The sequence below is a fragment of the Primulina eburnea genome, unplaced genomic scaffold, assembly GCF_022965805.1.
Source record: "Primulina eburnea isolate SZY01 unplaced genomic scaffold, ASM2296580v1 ctg884_ERROPOS889272+, whole genome shotgun sequence".
In the NCBI taxonomy this organism is placed as follows: domain Eukaryota; kingdom Viridiplantae; phylum Streptophyta; class Magnoliopsida; order Lamiales; family Gesneriaceae; genus Primulina; species Primulina eburnea.
The window spans coordinates 425,489-444,768 of NW_027331648.1; the positions used below are offsets into that span (position 1 = coordinate 425,489).

The following is a 19,280-nucleotide window of genomic DNA, read 5'->3' on the forward strand; positions in this document are numbered from 1 at the left end:
CTACATAGAAGGTTGAGGATTCCCATGGATGTTTTGTCCGTTCCCTTAATAAAAATTGTGCTTTTTTAGTTATAAATTTAGAAATAATATTACTAAAGGTAGTGTATTGTGTTTTATGTGAAACAATTTATTCACAAATTTGGTGTTTTTATTATAAATATCATATAAATAAGTTTTAATATTAAACAAAATCAATAAGATAATAGTAACCATTTTCGTAACTATGTTTAAAGATTCATAATATTAATGTTAATATTTCTTACAAACCACATAAGATTCATAATATTAATGTTAATATTTCTTACAAACCACATAATTTAACTCTTGGATCTAAAACAAAAGCACATAAAAATATTTCAATAATTTTTAAAAATAATTTTTAATTTTTCTTTCACAACATAAATAAATTGAACTAAAACATCATCATTAGATTTAACATGTTCACTAAAAATATATACAATACTGCAACAATACTGTGGGGACCCGGACGCTAATTCATTCCTTAATTGTCTTTAGGAATTATTTAATCATTTATAATAAACAGGGTCTAATTTTTTTTTTAAAATACACAGCGGAACGTAATGTAATTAAGTTCAAATTACATATTAAACATAACATACAATTATTGTATAATCTACAATAATCCGACTAGGTTCAACTACAAGTCAGTGCTGAATCCTAAGTTGCTTCAAAGCCCGGATCTCCACGCTATCTAGTCCAACCTCGTACTCTTCTTGACCCTGATCCTAGCCCACCTGTTGCCATGCACACATACAAACAAGACAACAGCCGGATAACTCCGGTGAGATATAAATATCCCAGTATAAATCATGTATACATGCAATCATCTAAACCATATAATCGCATATAACAGACAATCATATCATATATCAAAGTCATGATATGAATCAATAACAAGAATAAATCATATTCTAAACATGTACCCTAATCCGGAACATAAATCCATATCAAGAATAAAGTCTATTCTAAGCATGTACCAATATCAGGAACATAATTCAACATCCATCAGAATCAATCAATCAGACTGTCACTCAAACTCGTGACTCTACGTTTTAGACTAGACTCAATCCTAGCATAGGGATCTCGGTTTCCAGACATTGGCATTCCATATCGACCAACAGTAATAGAAAAGACTTCAGTTCTATCCACGTCGATATAGTATCGATCACCAGTAATAGAAGAAGCTCTGTTTCTATCCACATCAGTATAGTATCGATCACCAGTAATAGAAGAACTCCAATTCTATCCACATCGATATAACATCGATCAACAGTAATAGAAGAAGTTATAATTCTATCCACATCGATACAATACTGATCACCAGTAATAGAAGGAGCTATAATTCTATCCACATCGATAGCCAATTATCCAGTGACAGACTATGACACTTCCGCCAATACAATTTCTTATGACATCGTGCAATGTGCCCGTGGTACTCCTACCACTATCAGGCACTTCTATAACAAGATTACTCGTTTAACACCTGTTATCTATAATTCAAGAGAACAAGTATATCAATCAACTCAATGCAAATATCAATGCAATAAGTAAAGTATGTGATTTAGGGAAACTCGAGTCAAACCTCACTCGAGTTGTGCAATCCCAACTCAACATTAATTTATACCTTTATCTTCTCGCTCAGAAGAAGAAGAAGTCCCGACTTTATCTCGGTCCATTCCCAATCTGGTAATAACAATACCGAACAGATATAATATCAGTACACAACTCAATTCAATACATGTTCTGATTACTATTCAAATCGAAATATACTCTGATCAACATCGAATCAAGATGCAATCTAAATCAATACCGAATCTGATCTATATCAATCAACTGATGTTTCGACGGTATAACAACACAGTCTCGATAATCCCCGTCAGTCCGAACATCACAGATATAATACCAGAACTCATAATAGATATCGATATCAGTCATAATCTCAATAACAATACCTATCTGATATGAATTCTCAATCAAATCGATTCCGAAAATCATAGCAATTACATAATCAGTCTATTTCTCAATCTGACTTCGATTATATGATGTCTACTATGTCAAGAACATCATATATGACTCATATTCAATTCTGACAATAGCATAATTTCAAAACATGTTAAAACGTCGCAAAACTTACGTCCAGTTGTAGCCTACGTCGATAGGAATACAGTACTGAAGTCGGATTCAAAATCAGACGGACGGATTTTCCACCAAATCAAATTGAGCGTAACTTTTCCGGAAGCTCTCGTTCTTTCCTCTTTCCTTTCTAAGAAGAAATTCTGATATGTATATATATATATATACACACGTCGCTCATACAACCCAAGTGGCAATCCTACATTTTGCATGACTCGCGCTCGGACGGTAAGAAACTACCGCTCGAGCGCGGATGTTTCTGCCCAAGCATTTTCACTTGCACCCTTGGTGCTCGGGCGGTAATATTCTACCGCTCGGGCGCCACATCTTCTGCCCGAGACACATTTCTGTTGAACATTGGCGCTCGGGCGGTCAAAAACCACCGCTCGGGCGCCACACTCTCTGCCCAACTTCCTCGAATTTCACATGTAGTCTTATTTTCATGTTCCGATTAATCCTTTCATAATCATATCAAATTATATATCAATAATTATAGATTACTAGGATTAAATTTCCGGGCATTACAAATACGTTAAAACTAAATGAGAAAAATGATAATAAACAGCGAAAAATTGGTCACTGATATCATTAAAAAAATTTAAAATTTTACAAATATTGATTTTTTAAAAAATAAATATTACGAGCTTAAATGTATTGAAATATGCATAATAAATCTTTATATTCAAAGACGATAAAATAAATTTATATGTTACTTCCAAGTATTTATGAACGTCTCGTGCAAATCATTTATGATTCATATCAATTATTTTGCAAAATTTGCCCCACATTTTAATAAACTGGGGTTGTGTCCATAAATGAAATTAAAATATGACGTGTGCACCTAATATGAAAAAGTTACCACCAGTGATGATTTACATATTTCAATAAACTCTGTAATACTAGAAGTATTTAAACTAATAATATCAAAATAAATTGAAAAAAACTTTAGAAGCTAAATCACATTTTTCTGAAATAACAAATATAAACTGAGAAATATTTTGTATCGTGTGTGTTCCGTTAAAAGATCCATATACAAGCAATCTTTTTTTAATATTCCAAAAATTATCAATCTAATAACATATAATATTCATGTATGAACAAATTTGTCAATGATAACTCCAAATATTGGAACACAAAGAAACATTATTATTTAAACTATCAAATTCTTTAATTAATTTTTTTGATCGACTAATTTTTTAAGTGTGTCTTTGAGAGTATTTCATGAAATACGTCTAATAGAAGGATTTGCACTTGTAGAAAGCTAATTTTCAAAATATAATTTATCGCTAAAACTAAAAAAGTTGTTCAACCGCACAAAATTTAGTCGCTTCTTCTCTAAGCTTCGTCAAATCTAAAAAGTCGAGAATCATTGCCCGATTGAGAAGAGAATGATGGAATTTGGGTTTGAAAACGATCAATACCAATTTCCACTAGATAATTTTTCTCCACGTGCCGCGTTAAAGTTCTATAATGACCTTCTTATTGAAATTTGTAGGTTTTCGAACAATATTTGTGTTTGACTTGCATATCACCGGAGAAAATAGTCACATTTTCGAAATGTTTGGTGAAGATATCAGATGTCGAGCGTGGCATCGCTCCTTTAAGGCAGCCTCCCGAATAGATTCCTGCGCGTTTTACTTTTAGGCGCCATCAAATTGCTCATACTTTCTTAACTTTGATGATGACGTATTTGTTACGCCTCTTGATATTCCTCATCAGAAAAATCAAGATCATAGTCATCAACATTGAGTGAACGAAATCACGGTGTGGCATGATGATTTCTCCCTTTCCTTTGCCACCCTTATGACCATTTGTATAAATATAAAATTCAAGTAATTGTGAAAATAAATCAATATTTGATAATAAACAAATAATTGAGACTTGATATTTTGAAAATGAAATGGGTGGTGGGTTTTATAAAAAATCTCGGACAAATAAAAATTGCAACGATCAATCCTGTGGTCCGAGCCGACCCAACGAGTTGACTGTTGCACAACGATCATGTCATCGCGGTGTTTGTTGATTTCAAATGATTTTTTTTTTAAAAAAAGAACGATCGACCCATCAGGTTGACAACGGTCACACTATCTTCAACAATCACTTAATCAACCAATCGTGGTCGTTAATTTAAAGTAAATAAAATATTTTGGTCGGCATGCCGAGTCGAACACGTCCAACCTGACGTGTCGACGTGTTTTACACCCATAAAACTCTAACCGGACCGCCTTAGGATAGTTCTGGATCAAACCCATTAACCTGATTAACTAACCTGTTGACCACAGACAGGTTCTAGTTTGGGTTCGAGTTTGACTCAGCCCTTGGCCAGATCTTATATAAATGCATGAAAAGAATGAACAAAACTTGGGGAAACAATGGGTCAGCTCTTATTGACCAGAGATTCGAGCCATTAAAATTTGTAAGGACTCGTATTTTTCTCGATTCATTAAAATTTAAACTCATATCCTATCCATAACAGGTTGGATTCATTTGATCGTAAAAAAAAAATTATTAATATTTGATATATAAAATTTATCAAAATAATAATAATAATAATATTAGTATTTGACATATCTAATTTTAGTTAACACGCGACAAAGAATAAACAAAGTAATGTAAATTGAGGCTCTTATAATAAAATCAAATTAAATAATCAAAACATTATCTTTGAGATCCGCCCTCTTCAGTCTTCATCACCAAACATTGTAAGATGTGTCCATATACTTTTTAGGCTAGAATCTTTATTTGTGGATAAATATAAAAAAGGATAAAATTTTTGTTAAATAATATAATTTACTATTAAGTATAATTAAAAAAATGTATTTAACATTTGCGTTTAAATAAAAACACACATATACATTACTAAAATTATCTATGCCTAAAAAAATTTAGCACCATATATTTTAGTATTAAAACCCTAACATGCAGGGATGGAGCCACCCCAAAGGCTGGGGTGGGCTCCAGCCCTATATAAAAAAATATTAGTAATTATAATATATGTGCAATTTTAGCATTAAAGTTTTACACAGTCCATGAAATAATTATATTTATTAACTTATCCACTAAAATTATTTTCAACTCATTTAATCATAAGAGAAATTACTTTATCAACCAACAACTATACTTTTGTAAGCAAGGGCCTCGAGTTGAAAAAAGTTGTGAGGGCGAGGATTTGAAAGGAATTTCTGGTAAGAGATTTGAAAAGGCTTGTGCGGGAGAGGGCCTCGATTGAGTTTGCACGAGGTGAAGTGATTGTTTTTTGCTACTTAATTAGTTTATTCCATTTATTATGCAGAAAGATTCAAACTATGGCTTGGTTGATTTTGAAGTTATTTTTCTGCTTATATATCGATGAACTCATAGAATATTAGATTTTTGGTATGTATAAAGATTGAGATTAACTTCCGTATGATGTATATTTTTAATGGATTTTCTGTTTTCCGCCCCAACACGAGTTTCGAGCAGAAAATTTCACCCGAGGCACTATGACGGGGAAAATCTTCTGTCCTAGCATGCCTGCCTCGCGGCTCCGGTGCATTTTTCTTAAAGAGTTGATTTTTCTTGCTTTAACACTTTATGTTTTTACGGTAATAACTGAAGGATCATTCTCAGCTATGAAATTTCTTAAGACCTCACTCTGGAATAAGATGAAAGAAGAGTTATTGACAGATTATATGATTATCTACATCGAAAGAAAGTTTAGTGCAAGGTTAGATACTGATTCAATAATCGATGAGTTTTATTCGATGAAAAACCGCAGAACAGTAGCTTATATCTAGTTAATGTCACTATTGTTTATCGAGTCATTTAGCCCTACGTCAAAAATTTTTCTGACTACGTCCCTGCTAACATGTAAGGTATTATAAGATATGTTACCCGATTCGTACCCGTTAAGATCAAAACACATGACATGAGACTAATTTTTAATGACAAAAACTTTTATGAGACGGTCTCACATGTCGTATTTTGTGAGACAAATCTCTTATTTGGGTCATCCATGAAAAATTACTACTTTTTATGCTAAGAGTATTAATTTTTATTATAAATATTGGTAGGGTTGACATATCTCAGAGATAAAGATTCGTGAGACCGTATCACAAAAGACCTACTCTTATTTAATATTCATGCCCGCTCCAAATAGGTCGGATCCTCTTGCCATCCCTAGTTCCGTTATTTTATTGTACCACGTTTTCTTCACCTAATATTCTCCGGTGAAATGAACAATGCGCCAGGCCAAGCTAAAAATTTGAAGTACAGCTAAATATCTGTGTGGATTTCATCTAAATGAGACTTTGAAAAACTAGCACTCTATAAAAAAGTGATGTGTCTCTGCCAGCTCAGCAGGGCATCAACATTGATTTCTCCAATAACATGAAAAGTATCGCCGTTTTTGTCCTCAGTACCAAAGAAATATATAACGCAGGAAAAAACACATCCAGCATTCTCTCACCTCCCTGAGCTTGATTCGAGCATAGACGAGAAAAGCGAATGGGCGCTCAGCGGAACCTCCTCAAGGTGTATCCAAACATGGGTACTCAACGTAGCAGTCCGAAAGCATATCCAAACCAAAGAACCCCTACTCTAAAATGTCTTCTAGATATTGATTCCAGGCACAATTCCAGCAGGCAGGCACATAACAGTTTGGACCATGATGAAACTCTATCTCTGATTTCTTATTGTTCATATGTTTATACGTTCAACGATCCTGCTGAATCTCCTTCGCAACATGATCTTAAGCGTTATAAACTCCTAAACCTTCTTTCCATCATCAAGTCGTGGAAAAAATTTGTCCCTAATAAAATCCTACCGCCCCTTTTTACCATGATATCAGTTAACATCTTCAGGCAGCTCCCTCCACCCAATGCTGCTTGTATCATCAGCATCTTGCCTGATGATGATGACCTTGTTGCGACACCTGCAGCTGCCTGGTTGCACCTACAAATAGCATACGACATCCTCCTATGGCTGATTGTCAGCCTAGAACAAAAGGTGCTGAGTGAATACATAGATCATCCTTTCATTCTTGGTTTACTCAATCTTTTCCAGTCTGAAGATCCGAGGGAACGAGAAATCTTGAAGAATGTGTTCCACAAGATTTATTCTAAGTTCCTCTCCTCGAGATCATTCATGAGAAAGGCGATGAATGATGTTTTGTTGAACTACATTTTTGACACAGAGCAGAGACACTGTGGAATTGGTGATCTACTGGAGATTTGGGGAACCATAATCAATGGATTTAGCATTCCATTGAAGGAAGAGCACAAGGTTTTCTTAACGAGAGTGCTTATTCCCTTGCACAGGCTGAAAGCTATGCAGGTATTCCACAGGCAGTTGGCTTACTGTGTCTACCAATTTGTGGAGAAGGAGCCAATGCTTGGGGTTGCTGTGGTTAAAGGTATTTTGAGATATTGGCCCCGGACTAATTGTCCGAAGGAAGTTTTACTCATAGGGGAGTTGGAAGAATTAGTGGAAAACATGGGTCCTGGACAGTATAAGATTCTTGCTCTGCCTTTGTGTAAACAGATAACAAAGTGTTCGAACAGTTGGAATTCACAGGTAAATTGTGTTCCAAATTATTTTGTCCTGAATGTTTCTACCAAGGGATTGATTCTTGCAACTATTTTTAACTCCTACGACATGCAACAAAATCATTTCTACTAGGTCATTGAAGCAATTATGTTCATTTAACCAGCATAACCTACAAGTGTTTTGCATAACTTCACTTCTCTGAATTTCATCATCCTATTCTTAGTTCGCGACAAATACCAGAATCTAAGAGAAAACATGTACGGAATTTAAGTCGGTTACCAGATAGATCTCGTGTTCTGTCATTTTCTGGATGCAGGTTGCAGAACGTGCACTCTACATTTGGAACAATGAGCAATTTGTGAAGATGGCATCTGAAGCAATAGATGACGTATTTCCCATTGTAGTAAAAGGAATGGAGAGTAACCTGAAATGGCATTGGAACAGATGCGTGCGAGAGCTGACTGAAAACGTTAAAGAAATGTTAGAAGAAATGGAACCAAACTTGTACTCCAAGTGCTTATCGCAGATTGATTCATCAATTGATGAAGTGGAGATGAGGCGGATAGAAAATTGGAAAAGAGTAGAAATGGCTGCGAAATTTAATCGAATCATCCAAGAATCTCAATGTCAGCGCAATAATGTAAAGAGAAGAAGTGCGGGAATCCAAAAACAGTAGTGTAAAAAATTTAACGCACAACAGATGTGCTAATGAGAACATTAAATTCTTTATTAAGTTCCTTCTTCCTAATTATGCTAAAAAATTAAAGAACCTAAAAAGCTTTACTTTTAATATATGAAGAATTTAAAACAGATTTTGAGAAAAATAAGGAGAAAAAGAGGAAAAAAACACACTTAACAGAAAATCAAAAATCCCAATCACAGCCTTAAGTGTAGTATGAAACTGGGGAACGGAAACATTTGTTTCTTAAATAAATCTGGAAGGAGCATCACCAATTTATGGTGATATCTGACACATAGCTGCATGTGTTTGAGAGGGAAAAGAAACTCAAAAGTGAATGCAGATGAAGAAACTGGAGAAACTATCAAAGCCTTCAATGAACAATCAGTTCATAACTCACAAACCAATAATATCACCTTTGCCATGATGGTTGCAAGAACACAATTTATCACAGCACTCTGACTCAACAGCTATAAAACCCAAAAGATTGTCCTGTTTTAACATAATATAAAAAAATTTCCATTGGGTGTTTCTGCTTGACGAATGCTTCGAATAATTCAGGTAGAGGCTGACTGTGTTAAAAAAACGTTTCCTAATAAAGGTGTTTTGCTCCAGAGAAATGGTTAGGCCAATCCCCAAAGTGCATGCGCCTATGGCTAGAATACAGAGAAGAATAATCTTACAAGATAGAGAATCATGTCTAAGTAGCTATGTCCTTTTAGAAAACAGAGAACCAAGTCCGTCTTCAGTCTCCTCCATGATAAGTTAATTAAGCATTTTGGCTTCTAAGCGGCATGTCATCAAAGAACCAAGTTGGGATGAGTCTTAAGAATTTGTCAACAACTAAAAAAGAAATGCTGACTTACGGCTATTAATTAATCATTCTAAACTACAACAAGACAAGATAAATAAGGATTGACGTTCCAATCATAAGGTACAAGCCCAAACTAGAGTGCTAGAGAATTAAACATTCCTTATGTGAAGTGATCAGAGAAGAAAAGCATATAATTGACCATCAACTCAAACCGCCCCAACTTCACGTTTCTCTATTGCACACACCCCAAAGACATTCTTCTAAACATGTCAAAATGTGCAATAAGTGTCATCATTTTGAAGACAATTACAAGTAAGAAATCATACCAAAATGGGTCCACCAGACTGATGTCAGCAAATTTTGTGTTTTAAAATAAGCTCTAAGAAAATGGAATGCATAGTTCCTAATTTAAATGGTATAATTTCATGCAGAAAAAATTAAAACAAAAGGAGAAAGGAAGATCCAATAATTCTTTGAGACTTTTAGATTTATCCAAACTGAAAATTTATGAAACTGAATTTAATTATTCCCTCACTTTCAGTGCAAACATCAAATACCATTAAAGTTAAACAACTAAAAAAATAGCAAGGACTGATAATCTTGCAAATTTTTTTAGGAGAAAAGAAGGAAAAATTGAATCATTACTAACCTTTTCATCATTTTATCCAGCACTGAATCTGCAAATGGCTGGTATCCAGCACCAAAAAAATATGGACCTACAGACTCCTTATCTCATTACCGAAAAATGGAAGGTTGAAGAGGCAAAACCAGGAGAGCATTTGAAACATCACCGTACACGTTCGCCATACTAGCAACCTGCCGATTGAAATTCCCCTCTAAGAATCACATAAAAATACAATCAAAATAGAATTGAGACTTGAAAATAACCCACATTACCATTCTTAGATACCATTACAAAAAGAGCTGATCCTTTCTTCTTAGAACTATTAATGCACGGGATATTTCTTCAAAGTTGAAGTAGCAGCTGCCTTTTTGTTGGAATGCTTTGAGGAATTCCTGATGTTAAAGTGTCTTTCTTTTAACGAGATGTAGATCATGATGTTACTTCCTAGATTTTTATCCTTCACACTTCATAGGAAATTTGAATCTCTAGAAATTCAACATGTGCATTAGGGTCATGGTGATCTTGTCTCTGTGCAACTCCCTAACCTTCGATCCGGATGCTTTCTTAATATTTTCCTCTGAAATTTTGCCAACTTCCTCTCTAGTTGGCAAGCCCAAAACAGCATAATGGTTGACTTCAACATCTATATCACCAAAAATCAAATAAGGCATTTAACATACATACGGAAAAAAAAAAAGTGCGCAAGATTAGTAAGCCTTTTGCAGCAACAATACAGGTCTTCGTTAAGATACTTGCAACCATAGAATGCAAGGACGACTTAGAAGTTAGATATCAAAACTTTCAACCTTCTCAGTTTAACCAGTATACTCTTCTGCAGACCGCCAAACAGCTCAACTCAATATCTCAAGTGAATAAACACAGATTCTCTAGACCTGAATTAAGCACATAAAAGTTGTAAATTTAAAACATAAGTCATCTAAGAAAAACAATTAAACACAATCACTAGAAAACAAGCAGCAAAAGGGAAAAGAAAATAAAAACAGAAGCATATGCAACAGAAACTAAAATAAATCACAGAAATTAAAATAAATCAATAATTTGCAAATTAAGGAACTGGAGTTGGATAAATTTCTGAAACAATTAACTGAAACACACAGCCTAGATGCGTGGAATAGGAGTTTGACGTTGATAAAATAAAAATCTGCATGGAAATCATTAGTTCAAAATACATAAAGTGGAGCTGATAAAATTGTTGATCAAATTCGAAGAAAAAAAAAATGAAACGACAACAATAAAAAAAACGAAAATTAAAGGTAGTCCGCACCTCCAGTCGAAGAAAAAACAAAGCCGTCACTGGCGGCGCGACCACAACCACGATTGTCCGTACGTACGAGTGCTGATCAATGCTGGTTTATTTCATCCTACCTATGCGGCATTGATAGGATGGATGGTTAAGATTTGTCCATGTATATGTAGGACCCATTTTTTTTTTTTGAAATTGTATGTTTGGCAAGATCTTGGCTATCCATCCTCTCATAGAGACAATACCCACATGAGTAGGATCTCATTAACCATCAATGCTGGTGCTAAGATTTGAACTGAACAGCCTTATACAGGACTTCGAATCTTTGACAATGGGCTCGAATAGGCCTTACTTCAAATGGGCTTCTTTTGTTTTCGTTTCAGGAGCCCAGTATTTGTTAAACTTACCAATGGGTGACCGGTGAACAAGGGTGAAGGTCCATCCGTTAGGTTTTCGAGTTGTTTCGAAGTATATTTGATCTTTCAACTATTATGTTGATTTTAGTATGTTTTACTGTTTGATATGGATATTAGATAGATAAAATGAAAAAAATTATTAATAAAAAATTGATGTTATTTTTATAAAATAATAAAGTTACGAAAAATAATTATTAATATTTTGTTATTTTTACGATAATAATTAATTTACTAATTTTTATATTTACTTTTTCTTTATTGTTCTTAATAATTTAGTAAATATTCATAATTATTTCGGAATAATTCAAATTTGCGAAAACTTTAAGATGTTGGTAAAAACTTATGTGAGACGATCTCACGATTCGTATTTTGTGATACGGATCTATTATTTGGGTCATGAAAAAATATTATTTTTTATGATAAGAGTATTATTTTTTATTGTGAATATCGATAAGATTGACCCGTCTCACAGATAAAGATTCGTGCGACCGTCTCACAAAAAACCTACTCTAAAATGTTTTAGTAGTGTATATATTCAATCCTCCGACATGTACAGAGATGATGATGAAATTGAATAATAAGTGGAAATGAGGATAAATATAATAAATGAATATGAGGACGGAAAATATAAAATTCTACCCAAACCCTACTCATTATCATCCATGTGCAGTTAGGGGTGAGCATTCGGTCGGTTTGGTTACCGACCGAACCGAATTAACCATAAACGAACCGAATCGAACCGAAATATTTTGTCATAACCGAACCGATCGAATTAATTTTCATAACCGATGAAAACCGAACTGAATTAAAATCGGTTAATTCGGTCAGTTAAAAAAAATTGTGATTTAACTTTAATTATATATATAATTTTTCTTGAACACTACAATTTACAAAAATACATAAAAACATAAAATCACACACATAACAAATATATAAGTTTTGTTTGAACACAATTAATACATATTATATCGATTTTAAAATTTAAAATTAAAAAATATATAAAAATTGATAAATAATAAAAATTTATTAAATAATAATATTTATTATATCGGTTAATTCGGTTAACCGATTTCAAAAATTTGAAAACCGTAACCGAACCGAATTAACCGATATAACGGAATTTTTTTAATTTGAAAACAAATTTCCGAAATAACCGAAGCGAATTTCCGAATTGACTCGGTTCGATCGGTTAATTCGGTTTATCTATGTGCAGTGCATCACCTTCTACTTAGGGATGTAATCGAGTCGAACCGAGCCGAACTCTTGAATGTTTGAGCTTGGTTTGTTTATAATCGAGCCGAGCTCGAGCTTTATTTAACGAATATATGCATGGCTCACGAGCTTATTCAAGCCTTTATCGAACCTAAACAAGCTTAATAAATATGAACTATACATTTAAATTTTCATTAAATTAATTAAAAAGTAAATTATATATTTAAAGAAAAATATATTATTCTTATTAAAATTTATAAATTTATTATAATAAATAAATTTAATAGATTTTTCTATATATTTCATAAATAATATGCAAAATCAATAAATCAAATATCAAAACTATTATTTTTTAATCTAAAAGATTACTCATGAACTTACCAACGAACATGTTCACGAGCTAACGAACACGAGCTAACGAGCCGAATACTGTAAAGTTTGAGTTTGGTTTGTTTATCTTAACGAACCTCATTAAATGAGCTCAAACGAGCTTTTTTATCAAATCGAATTTCGAATTGCTCACAAACGATTTGGTTTGTTTACATTCCTACTTCTACTACACCAATTAAATGTTCGTTATGGTTCAAGCGTTAACCGGTAATGATAGCATGGAAAATAACCCTTTTGTGAAAAATAAAATATTCCACAAAATAGAGCTTTGATTAAATTCAGCTTTCAAGATAGCCTGCCCTTTCTCACATTTACCCCTTATGCCAGAGGCATGTATTAGCCTTCAGTTGACAGTTACACATTACATTAAAGAAGTCAAGGGCTGCTTCATATAAATTTCAAGAATCTACCAGTATTCAGGTGTCCGATCAAGAGCGGTTTGTGTAGATCATGGGGCCGGCCTGTTTGGATGGAGTCGACTGATGCCACCACCTTTCACGGATAAGTTAGGGCTCCGAACCGAGCTAGCCCTGCTCACGAGGTGTGAGTCAAGAAACACCACGACAACCGTGATGTCATCATGGAAATGACGACGAACCCCACGGTCGATTTTCTTTAAGTCAGAGTACCTCATCTCCCTCTTCTTTGCTGCCTCTTGCAATGCAACTTTCACTAATCTCCTAGCAATCCCCTAAAACATTTAGAATCCATTGTTCAAAACAAATACGAGCACAGCTGATAAGAGACACAGCTTGCTAGGCTCTGTCCTAGTTATCCAACAAAATCTAAAGCATATTGCTGCAACAGAGGTTAAATTAGATATATAAGAGTTGAATGAACAGCCAAATATCTTACATTACGGGGATGATTTTGGACTAGATCAACGGCTTCTTGATTGGAAAAATGCTCCCAAAGGCCATCTGATGCAAATATAATGAACTGATCATGTGGCAGCAACTGGTGGACGGTAATTGAAGGTTCCGAGCTCAAAATTGGCCTTCTGAAAGGTTCACGGAGTCGAAATTTTTGATACAACGGTTCCCTATTGAATTCTGTATTTTTCAGATACACGTCTCCAATTGACCTTGAAATCTGTAAAATAGCAACTCTTATCAAATACAGTACAAACAACAGGTGGAAATCAAATTCAAAATATTTATGAGAGATGAAGAATGTTTGGGAGATATTTTATATTTAGCCCATCAAACAATAGATACATCGCTTAGAGAAAACAGCAGAATTTACATTTTCCACACACTTAGATTATTACTTGGAGGATATCTTTCCATCGCTCTCCGCCAAATGATCGCACAAAAAAATATACCAACCTGTATGAGACCCTTCACGCGCCATACGTTATGCTTTAAAACCACAATTTGTGAGTCATCAGGGTGTTGAGACTTTAGTTCCTGTCTCACAGACTCGATGCTCGCGTTATGCTCGGCTGATAGTTGAACGGCAAGTACTTCTCCTGTAGCCTTCACAAGCCTCCCCAAAACAGCCCTAGAATCGCCAAGGTTCGCAATATAAAGAATTCCACCGCAGATAATTCCGACAAGGCAGCAAGATCCAACCGCTGCAATCTGTGGTTGCACAGTCCATTGTCTACTAACAACTGAGAAAAAACCATCCTCTGTAGCTTGAAAAGCATTCCGAATTACCTCTACTGACATAGATTGATTCTCTGCAGTAAACCCTGTACAAAAAGAAATAATCGATCGAGCCAATCCTTGGAACAACAATTAGAATACAATTATCAACAACCAAGCAAGACAAGAAACGGTTTCTATAGAGCCCACTTTTATGAAAAGTTTGAGCTCATGGAAGGTGGCACAGTAATAGTATTTCATACGTTAACCGAAACCCTCACGTGTCTGGAGGCCGAGGGATAACTAATCGATCTTAAGATCGTACACATACACGTTGGTCGGACTCGGGAAGACACCTAATACATTTAACAAAATCTACAAAATTATACACAAGGGATTTTGATCCTATCACCCCTAGATTGGATGTTATATCGCTCATGGAAGGTAGCCCAATAACAGCAACGATTTCCATTGTCATCTTTTGTGCTAACTTGGATTTCAGATACAAAACAAAATGCTAGATCAATAGAGAAGCGTTGAAAAAGAGCACACTCTTATCAAATTGTAAACATTGTTATCAAGAGTAATAATTTATAATTAACAAAAGATTAGATTTGGCACTAAACATTACAGTCCTTTTTCCTAAGAAGAATGGAGCATTTAACTTAATTAAAGCTTATGGTAATTACGAAATCGTGCAAGTTTTCATATGACTTACTCTTTAAATGTTGGAAAAGGTGATCATTGATGAACCTAGAGGTCTCTGGACCGCCATGGCCATCGTAAATTCCCACAAAAGTTCCATATGGTCCTGAAACATTCGTGCTCAAACAACCAGATTCAAGTTGGCTCTGATCTTCTAGTAAATTATTAGCTTGCACGACAGCCATAGAAAACTCTCCATTGCAGTGCTGCCCGAAATCCTTATACCATAAAAGCCCGTCTTGACGGCCCCCTGAATCGGAACCCACATCCCCGTGTCGATCTGCATTTGGCCGGAAACAGGCCTTCAAAAAGTTCATTAAAGCTGATAACATCCCTCATCTCCTCCAAACCACTCTCCGAGTAATCCACATCTACCAAGCACCTAAGCCAGGTTCGGTATGAATTGAACCTCAAATGTATGTGTGGTGTGTCTATTTCTTCTCACTAGAGCAGTATCTATAGCAACACAATACAAAGCCAACAACATCATAATATGGACATCAATCAATATACATACATAAAGATGCAAACTTTAAATTCAATTCAGCTGACAATTTGCTACAAAAATACAGGACTGCCATTCGAAAATTACTACCATGGTTATCTCTGACCGGAACAATTCGCACAACAGCTTCAAAACAATTAAAAATACAAAAAAAAAAAAAAAAACTCAACGCGATTGGAAAGGGGAAATGGGTTGGCTTCGAAAACAAGGACGGCAAACAAAGTCAACGTTGTTCTTCAGTTAATTGCTTGGTCAACCACCACAAATTAAAGAAGTCCCAAGTTCGATTTTTTTTTAACAAAAAAAAAAACAGATAATTTCTTAAAATCAGATAAGCCCTCCAGCAGTATGAGTGATTTAACACTAAAATAAAATATTTCTCAAATAAAAAACAGATGACTCAATATTTGGGGAGGGATACAGAAACAAGCCAATAGATCATACCTTGATAGCTGACTGGGAGGGCCAAAGATCTGCAAGTGAACGAGGTCTAGATTTTTGGATCCATCATCAAACCAAATCTTTGCCTTTTCCTTAAAAACAAAAAGGGGGGATTCGAAATCAGCACCCTATTTTTTCCTTTTCAAAAATGAAAATCAGTACCCTATTTTCTGCCCCGAAAGAAGAACAAAATGATGCAACAGCAACGGCAGAAGAGAAACCCAGAAAAGAAAACACGAGAGAAGAGCAAAAGTGTAACAAACAATAAAATAAAAGGGAAATAATAATCAAAGAGAGAGAGAGAGGAGAATGCTGTAGAGAGAGGAAGTGGCGTAAATAAATGGGTTATATCAATAATGGCGTCTTTGATTGGGGGCAACTGAAGCTCTGGTACCTCTGAGGCTCTCAGGAGACAAACCCCATTAAAAATGTTTACAGTGGAGAGCTTCAAGCCAGCGAAGCTTGGGCTCCACCATCACTCCAAGAACGAGAAACTCTAGAGAGAGAAGCTGAATAAACAATCAAAACATAGCACAAGTGGATAGTTTTTAGCTACTCTCGGGGAAAATTTAATAAAGTTAACTCCACAAAATAAGAAACAAAGTCAATGAATTTGGGCAAAGATGCAGCCAGCAGGCCTTTGTTTGTTTTTCTTTTTTGGAATTGGAATGAATGATTAGCATTGTTCAAAATAAGAATATATCTTATTATTTATCTTTTATTCTTCGATGATCAAAACAGATTTCTTGTTTTTCACAAAAAAAAAATACTAGGTTTCGAAATATTAAAAGAATTTTTTTTGGATAAGATAGTCATACTCCTTAAAAAAAATCAAACATGTATTTTTTTTCCTAAAACTATTACCAACTCCCAAAATATAATCAATCAATAAAATTATTCACCGAGCACTAGTGACTTTTTTTATAAAAAAAAATTAATAATAACTGTCATGTCTCGAAACTAAACGTGAATATCCGATGTTGTTCAACAATCATATAATCTTAAAACAACAAGTCTCATAGCGGGACCGTTTACAACTTAATAAAATAATTTTGAAATAATATGACTAAAATAAATTCTTGAATCGAAACATGTTCATCACAGTCTCGAAACATATTTTGCTCGTCGGCTTCCTCCTCTACTTGTTCTTCGTTCTTATCTAAGGAGAGAGAATAAGAGATGAATATTTTGTGAAATACTTAACAATTGGAGGCCGTTCGAAACACATAACAACATACATATATAATTTCGAAATCTTTTCATGACCTGAATCGTAACGCATATCATATTTCGTAATCTTGGCATCATAACATAAATAATAATAAACACTAAAATTTATCAATTTTTCATAGTTTACTGATATCGGTTCCTAATTTTTAATCATTTAATAGGACGAGACCATATAATGGTTATAATCCCAATATATAAGGGCTATAAATTTATTGGATTTGGGATTCTCACTCATATCCATTTGAATCATAATAGTGCTCAAAATATAGGGTTCTTTAAATACAATACGAAACGAATAACTCGTGCTCGAACGAAACATTCGAAAACTGAAATGATTCATGTGTGAATTAATTGAAAACATAAGCTCACTTACACGAAAAAGTATGCCAAATTATATCAAAAGCTCACTTACGTTAGTATTGCTTGAATAATCAATCGTTTTGAAAATCCTTTGCGACTTACTGGATCGCTATATCAAGCTTAAACTTGCACAGTGCGTCCTTAAGTAAAGCAACTAAATTGTGAAATGTGGAGTCGTTTTTACTTGTTTATGGACGAAAAACCGTAGATATATTATTCTCATCTAAACTCTGAACAGTTTTCTTGTAGAGACTGTATACAAAAATGTAACCATTGGATTTGGCTGAATCTTGAATATGTTATTTGGAACATATGATATTGTATTGCGAATGAAGATTGGATTTTGAGCAATATAAATACAAAATAATTTTTCAAACGTGGACAATACTTCGATGACTGTAGCAGCACTAGGGAAAGGCTTTTCAAAAATATTGCAGAGTAAAACTTGAAAATTTGAGACTTGAGAGGTTTGAGAGCCTTATATATAGCTGTGTAGATGCTATCCAGATTGCATATTATCTTCATGTTAAATTTTGAGTTTAAGTCTTGAATTTAGGATAGATTGTAATCCAAGGTTTGAGTTTTGGATAGATTATGATCTCTTAATCCATTCAATTAGTATGGAATTTCGAAAATCTAAATTGATGCACCTAAAAATCGAAATATGTATGCAAAATTTCCATATCTGATGGATATTTTATTTGAAAAATTGTAGGAAGAATTTATTCAAGAATTACATACAACTTGGCAGATCGAGATTGAAGTTGAACTTTGACGTGACATCAAAATTTCAAGGAAAAAGACTTGTGAAAGAAGGTAATAGGTAATATTCTATTACATATCAAATTTCATATGCTTTATCTAATACACATCATTCAGAATTATTTATTAAAATGAGTTTATCGAAATAACAGATATTTGGAAAAGTTGTTCAAACAATCTATCCAACAAAAATCGAGTTTCCTTTAATACATGAAACAAATATCCAGATCCAAGACAAACATATTCTAAAAAGAAGTCAAAGTCTTATACTGGAACCAATGAGACTATCTTTTCAAGGAGATATAATAACAAGTCACTGGTGGAGAAAAACACATATCCAAGAAGTCCAACCGAAAACTCAAAATTTTCAACAATAGGAAAAATTAGATGTCTAGAAAGATGAAATTTGAAATAGTAATTGATATTACAAGACAAAGAAATCAATTTTCTTGTAATACTATACACTATTTGGAACAACCTATGATATGAATTACTAAGGAATGATTAATATTGGAGAATTGAAAGTTCACATCAAAGGAATCCCAAGAAAAAAATCAGATCGATTGGTTCTTGGGCTAGAGTTTCTCGAGGAACATAAAACTTGGAAA

The 19,280-nt window shown here is 34.1% G+C and overlaps 2 protein-coding genes and 1 long non-coding RNA gene across 6 annotated transcripts; 1 reads left to right on the forward strand and 2 right to left on the reverse strand.

The window, feature by feature from the left end:
* The first annotated feature begins 6,141 nt into the window (after positions 1-6,141).
* Positions 6,142-9,816, forward strand: LOC140822529 (serine/threonine protein phosphatase 2A 57 kDa regulatory subunit B' beta isoform-like). The gene is made up of 2 exons (XM_073183301.1): positions 6,142-7,707; positions 7,997-9,816. Exons 1-2 carry the CDS (start codon positions 6,640-6,642, stop codon positions 8,354-8,356), a joined length of 1,428 nt encoding a protein of 475 aa, XP_073039402.1. The 5' UTR covers positions 6,142-6,639; the 3' UTR covers positions 8,357-9,816.
* LOC140822530 (uncharacterized) lies at positions 7,913-11,170 on the reverse strand. 4 transcript variants are annotated; one of them, XR_012115981.1, is made up of 6 exons: positions 11,084-11,170; positions 10,605-10,691; positions 10,071-10,441; positions 9,823-9,989; positions 8,105-8,141; positions 7,913-8,013 (listed from the first exon to the last, which is right to left on the reverse strand). It is a non-coding gene; the product is annotated as an uncharacterized lncRNA (long non-coding RNA). The 4 variants fall into 4 exon arrangements; XR_012115982.1 differs by having other exon boundaries at positions 8,105-8,270; XR_012115980.1 differs by having other exon boundaries at positions 7,913-8,141.
* A 2,126-nt stretch (positions 11,171-13,296) lies between these two features.
* Positions 13,297-16,987, reverse strand: LOC140822519 (probable protein phosphatase 2C 46). Its single transcript, XM_073183292.1, has 5 exons — positions 16,324-16,987; positions 15,388-15,830; positions 14,409-14,776; positions 13,936-14,172; positions 13,297-13,771 (listed from the first exon to the last, which is right to left on the reverse strand). Exons 2-5 carry the CDS (start codon positions 15,704-15,706, stop codon positions 13,529-13,531), a joined length of 1,167 nt encoding a protein of 388 aa, XP_073039393.1. The 5' UTR covers positions 15,707-15,830; positions 16,324-16,987; the 3' UTR covers positions 13,297-13,528.
* Between the last annotated feature and the right edge of the window lie 2,293 nt (positions 16,988-19,280).

Excerpts from the sequence above, each read along its gene's own strand:
- LOC140822529 (XM_073183301.1), top strand. The coding sequence starts at position 6,640 with ATGGGCGCTCAGCGGAACCTCCTCAAGGTGTATCCAAACATGGGTACT. Across the intron at positions 7,708-7,996 it reads CGAACAGTTGGAATTCACAG|GTTGCAGAACGTGCACTCTA; the intron begins GTAAATTGTGTT and ends TTCTGGATGCAG.
- LOC140822519 (XM_073183292.1), bottom strand. The coding sequence starts at position 15,706 with ATGTTATCAGCTTTAATGAACTTTTTGAAGGCCTGTTTCCGGCCAAAT. Across the intron at positions 14,777-15,387 it reads CCTTTTCCAACATTTAAAGA|GGTTTACTGCAGAGAATCAA; the intron begins GTAAGTCATATG and ends CTTTTTGTACAG. Across the intron at positions 14,173-14,408 it reads GCGTGAAGGGTCTCATACAG|ATTTCAAGGTCAATTGGAGA; the intron begins GTTGGTATATTT and ends GCTATTTTACAG.